At 44.5% G+C, this 6,000-nt stretch overlaps 1 protein-coding gene across 1 annotated transcript in view; it reads right to left on the reverse strand.

The window, feature by feature from the left end:
• The window catches only part of SUSD1 (sushi domain containing 1), a 79,448-nt gene extending 75,694 nt beyond the window's left edge, over nucleotides 1-3,754 (reverse strand). Inside the window, exon 1 of the mRNA XM_015415576.1 lies at nucleotides 3,643-3,754. Coding sequence (XP_015271062.1) covers nucleotides 3,643-3,754 — 112 coding nt within the window. The remainder of the gene's footprint in view (nucleotides 1-3,642) is intronic.
• Between the last annotated feature and the right edge of the window lie 2,246 nt (nucleotides 3,755-6,000).

The following is a 6,000-nucleotide window of genomic DNA, read 5'->3' on the forward strand; positions in this document are numbered from 1 at the left end:
CTAACCAAAATTCAGAAAGAGCCCCACGACGTCTCCGAGCCAGAAGAGGCTGCACCTGCAGTACTTCTGTCTATTTGTGCAACATTTAAAGACATAGGACCCCTGTCTGCTGAAAAATAATAATACTACCAAGCTTACAGGAACAGCATGAACAAGTATTACTAAATCCTGGGTAAGTTTCAGGATGCTTAAAAGGAGATCTTGACTTAAGAAAAGTATCCGGGACTTCAAAAAAGTGTTTAAATTTGACTATGCATATGTGGCCTAATAAATTAAAAAATTAAATTATATGTGACCTTCTGAGATGTGAGGAAGTTAGCAATATATTTTTGAATGTTTGAAGGAGAGATGTCTGTATACTGAAACAGAACAAAGAATTCTTTAGTTTAAGGAGAAGAGTTAAGGCCCAAACAATTTCACTTAAGAACATAAGAGCCCTCCTGAATCAGACCAGGGGTCCATCTAGTCCACGTCTCACACAGTACCTAATCACTACCTTCCCCTGATGCTGCCTTCTGGCACTGAGATTCAGAGGTTGACTGCCTCTGAATGTGGAGGTTCCCTTCCCTCACCATGGCTATTAGCCACTCTTAGACCTATCTTCCATTAATCTACCTAATCCCCTTTTAAAGCTGTCTATGCCTGTGGCCATCACTACATTCTCTGGCAGCTAACTCCACATTTTAATCGCTTGCTGTATAAAGAAGTAACAGAGAAGAGCAGAGATTCTAAATTAAGGCATGTCTTAAAATCCATTCTATAAATCTAGAAATCTGACATACTAAGTTACAGGTTGGGCTCCATGTACCCACATTTTGTTTTGATCTTTTTTGACAGTGAGCTCAGAGCATGTACCCAGGCAGAACTTTGACAGGTACAGCTTTCTCAAATATTTGCAACATAGGCATCTGCTGAATTTTTGTACAATACACAAATAAAAGGCAGCATGTTCCCTCACCACAGCAACAACTGTTGTGATTTGCAAATATCCAGGCAGAAATTCTAAGATGCAGCTTCCCCAAGTATTTGCTAAATACACATTTAGCAAAAGTCTGAATTAGGCAGGCTATAGCCATTGACATATTTATTAATCATGCATGCCCATATAACTTGCAAGTATTTTAAAACAAAATGACATTTGGGAACTCTGAGGTGTCATAATTTTGTTAATAGGCAGCAGATTGTCAACAAATGATCATGAATATAGATTCAGGTAAGGTAGCCATGTTGGTCTGAAGCAAGAGAACTAAGTTTGAGTCCAGTGGCACCTTTAAGACCAACGAAGTTTAATTCTGGGTAGAAGCTTCCGTGTGCATGCACACTTCATCAGATACCAGATCATGAATATAGCCTCTGGAAATTTCTGAATTTCTGACATAAAGTTTTTAACAAAAATATGATATGGTAAATATCTGCATGTCCTAAAAGGACAAGTTACAAAGGTATGACGCTGCAATATCAAGGCATTTTTTCTCTGATTCAGCCATTTAAGAAGAAGAAGAAGAGAAGAAGAGATTGGATTTACACCCTGCCCTTCACTCAGAGTCTCAGAGTGGCTTACAAACTCCTTTCCCTTCCCCTCCCAACAGACACCCTGTGAGGTAGGTGGGGCTGAGAGAGCTCTGACAGAAACTGCTCTTTTCAAGAACACCTCTGACAGAACTATGGCTTGCCCAAGGTCATCCAGCAGGTGCGAGTGGAAGAGTGGGGAATCAAACCCAGTTCTCCCAGATTAGAGTCCTTGCACTTAACCACTACACCAAATTGTGTCCCTCTCCTGCAGAAAACAAGAATGGCCACATCAGTAGGTAGAAAAAAATGTTAAAAAAAACAGGTGGAAGGTAAAAAAAAAATTATTTAGTACGTGTGGATCCCTACGCGTTTTGCAGTTTGCTTCATCACGGTATCATTTCCAAAGTTATTCAATAAGATGACTTCTGAAACGATCCCCTGACAAAGTGAACTGGGAAACGCATAGGGATCCACAAGTACTAAATAAATATTTTTGCACCTGGTTTTTTTTTACATTTCCCCCCCCCTCATGAAACAGGCCAAATTACACTCCTTTGGCATGCAGATTCTCAATGCCAAATTGCTTGGATTTTATGATTAACAGAACTTTCAGGCATTAAAACAGCCGAGTGTTGTTTAGCTAAGAGGCCTTAACTTATGGAGATGTTCCCAGGAGACCCCAGTTGATGCACACCAATTTGTAAATTGCAGCAGCTATGTTTACTGTTCTACTTTGTCTCAATTTGTAAACTGCAGGAACTCTAGCTCATTGCTTCTATGAATGTTATAGCTTATGCTTTTTGCCTCCATGTACGTTGTTATGCACAGCATGTATCTGGTTTAATTACATATTGTTTGCATCCTCCCCCCCCCCCGGGCTTTTTCTTTCTTCACTTCTTGTGGAAAACTGCAGAATTATATTGAGAAATAGACTAGAACAGAGAAAACAGGAAAAGGAAAGGAGAAATCTATATTACCAAATGGTTGTATAACAGATCTGGTAAGGCACATGTCCAAGACCATACAACATAGCTTGGTTACTTCTTACCATGCCTTAACTCAGAACAATATATCACAAAATAAAAACCAACATTACAAAAGAGCAAAAGCTAGAAACCCAGAAAAGTAAACAAATCTGCCCCCACCCCACTTGGCTGCCTTAAAACTGCTGAAGAATATTTTTGAGTTGTAAAGCTGCAGGGAGGAGTTGTTGTGGATCTGACCTTCAACGGCAGCTATGCTATAGAAATAATAAAATCGAGCCCGCGTGGGGTAGTGGATTTAGAATGAGGAGACCCAGGTTTAAATGTCCACTAGCCACAAAACTTACTGGATGGTCAGTCATCCCCTGTCAACCTAGCCTACCTCAAAGGGTTGTTGTAAGGAGAAAATGCCTTTACGTTACCACCTCTTTTCCCAAGGACTTCTCTGGTGCACCCCCACAACAACCCATGAGGAAGGTTAGGCTTCAAGCTCGCAAGTGGCCCGGAGTTTCCTTCCCTCCCATTACAGAGGGGTAGCCAAAATGACACAGTCCTAGGGCTCCTTACATTGGTTCATCTTTAAGGTACCACAAGGGTCCTTCCCTCCCATGATACCATGCTGTGGGTTGGGTGTACACAGTGGTTATATGCATGCTGATATCACGGGCCCAGAGACACTGTCTAATAGTTCACCTTCATTATAATATTACAATAACATTATTATATCTCACCCGCTTCAGGACTAAATGCTGGCATTAAACAGTTACCGGGACTGAATGTTGGACATGGTATCGGCCTCTCACTATAGCAGTCATTCCACCTGCTAGCCTTTCTTTTCCATACAGGAAAATCTATTCGCAGATGTTTACCGCAAGGCAACTACACAGCAACCAACGTCCAACCGTGACCGCATCCACACGTTCCTGCACCCTGCGCTCAAGGAAATCATTCCCAAATGGATTTTTCCCCAAGGCAACAACAATCCAAGAGATTGATCATTGCGGGATCGAGCCCCAGCCACGACCAGAGGCTCCTAAAGCGGCGCCAACCTCTTCCTTGCTGCGAGGTGACCTCTGATATACACCGCCTTATTTCATAGGCTAGGGCGGTTTAAAAAAACCAATAAAAGAAATATCTTGGCGCTTACCCCGCGTCTTCTTTTCCTCTGGAGCGCGGGAGGGTAAAGGGGGCGCCAGCAAGAGCAGCAGAAAAGTTGGAAACAGAAAAGGAGAGCGCCGTCGGGACGGCGGCAGGCTCATGGTGGCTCCCGCGCCGCTACGAGCTGGAGCCCTGCGGCTGGCCCCACATCAGGGCCGACCCTTCCCGCCGCCAAGACTTCCCGCTCTCTGCGGGGCCAGGCCGGAGGGGCGCACGGCAGCCACGCCTTTGGGGCTCGCTCCCTCCGCGGCGCGCCCTAAGCCGCAGCGGCCTCGCCGCCCTTCCTCTCGCTTCCGTCGCTCTCTGTTCACACGAGCCGCTTGCCCACCTCGAAGCGGCTCCGTCTCTCAAGGGGCCACGCCGCAGGCAATTCTCAGGCCCGTTTCTAACATAGGAAGGGGCCTTATTGTACGCCGCAGTTTCAACAGATGGCAATAGATAGGTTCAGGCGGGTGTGTTGGTGGTCCGAAGCAGCAGAACCAAGTTTGAGTCCAGTGGCACCTTTAAGACCAACAAAGTTTTTTTCTGGGCGCAACCGTGTAAGCTTTCGCGTGCAACCTTAAACCCAGAATAAACCTTTGCTGGTCTGAAAGGTGCCACTGGGCTCAAATTTTGTTCAGATGGAAAGAAATAGAGATGCTGTTTGCAACCCCCCTCCCCGGTACAGCTCAGAAGACCCTTCCCACCTGCCGTATGCCTTGTTAACTGCCTGCCCTGTGGTCCTGCCTTGGCTTCTAAAGCAGTGGGCGCTGCTGGCCACTGCGGGCTTTTAATGCCAATCAAATCAAAAAGCAATGAAACGCTCAATCAATTGCTAACAGTGCAAGCCAATACAGAGTTACCTTAGTCGAAGCCAACTGAGATTAACTTTGCATAGGATCGCTCTGTTGACTCTCACGATGGATCTTGGTTACCAGCTCCTGTTTGGGAAGTTCCTGGAGATTTGGGGGTAGAGCCTAGGAAGGGCAATGTTAGGGGAGGGGAGGTTTTCAATGTAAAAATCATATGACTTCATTAGGATCCATGTAGATCCAACTTTTACCTTTTCCCGAAAAGAAATAACGTGCCAAAGAATGTTTTTGTTGCCACTCTCTTTAAAAACAACAACAACCGTTCTCTAATGGGGCAAAACAGAGGGTCCTGGGCAGTGTTCCCTCTAAGCCGAGTTAGTGTGAGCTGGCTCACAGTTTTTTAGCCTCTGGCTCACACATTTTTATCTTAGCTCAGGAAGGATTGCTCCAGAGCAAACTAATTTATGCAGTAGCCAAATTGCTTGCTTGCAACTTTAATGCCAGTAGCTCACAAAGTAGAATTCTTGCTCACAAGACTCCACAGCTTAGAGGGAACATTGGTCCGACTCCTGGGGACATTTCAGATCAGGAAAACGGTACAGGAGGAACGCTTAAGACCTGTCTGCCTGTGTGCTTCTTTCCCAATGAATGTCTACCCCCACCTCCACCTCCACCTAGGAATCAAGTTTTGAGCACAGCACTCCCACAGCACCTGTTATCAAAAGTCATTATGGCAGCTGGGTGGCAGATATGAGGACTTTTTAAAGTGTGAATCAGCAATTAGGCTAATCTTGGAAATCTTTACAACACCCCAAGGTAGGTCCAGTATTATTAACACCATATTCCAGATGGGATGACTGGGGGCAAAGAATGAGAGGCAATGTCAAATGCTACCCAACAAATACATCACTGAGCTCTAGTTCAAGTGCCCTGTGGTGGTTAAAGTACTGGACTAGGGAGGTCTGCAGTCAAGTTCCCTTCTCATTTACAGGGGGAAACGGAAAGGTGAAGAAACCTGACGAAATTAAAGCAAATGTATGTGTGCTATTTGTTATTTTTTAGAAAGCATCCCCCTGAATCTTCCAACTAGGTTTTTGTCAGTAGTAAACAGAATAATTGTAGCATTTGTCATAACAAACTGGAGAAGAAGAGGAAGCCTAGCACTTCTGATAGCTTTTGGCTTGCTATTTGCATATGTGCCTTGTTTCAGATGTCATATTTTCATATGTCTCTTGTATTGTAGGCATCCTGGTTTTCCTCTCCATTTTCTCTTTTGTGACTTTGTGAGCATACCAGTCCTCCTTTTTCTCCCCCCCCTTTTTTGCGTCATACTGGACTAGTAACGCATCTAGTCCACTAATGTGTACTTCTGACAGGCAGGAACAAACACAACCCTTTGATCAGAGTGCTGCATAAGGGTCTCTTAACCCTTTTTGTCCTGCACCATTTCTCTGCTATGATTCTTTCACACACACCCCATTCCAAAGATGCTACAGTATCACTGTTGCTAGAGGGGGGGAAAATACAGGTACACATTTTCCTCTGTGGGTTTAAAA

The sequence above is a fragment of the Gekko japonicus genome, unplaced genomic scaffold (assembly GCF_001447785.1).
Source record: "Gekko japonicus isolate JY-2015 unplaced genomic scaffold, Gekko_japonicus_V1.1 scaffold2113, whole genome shotgun sequence".
NCBI lineage: Eukaryota > Metazoa > Chordata > Lepidosauria > Squamata > Gekkonidae > Gekko > Gekko japonicus.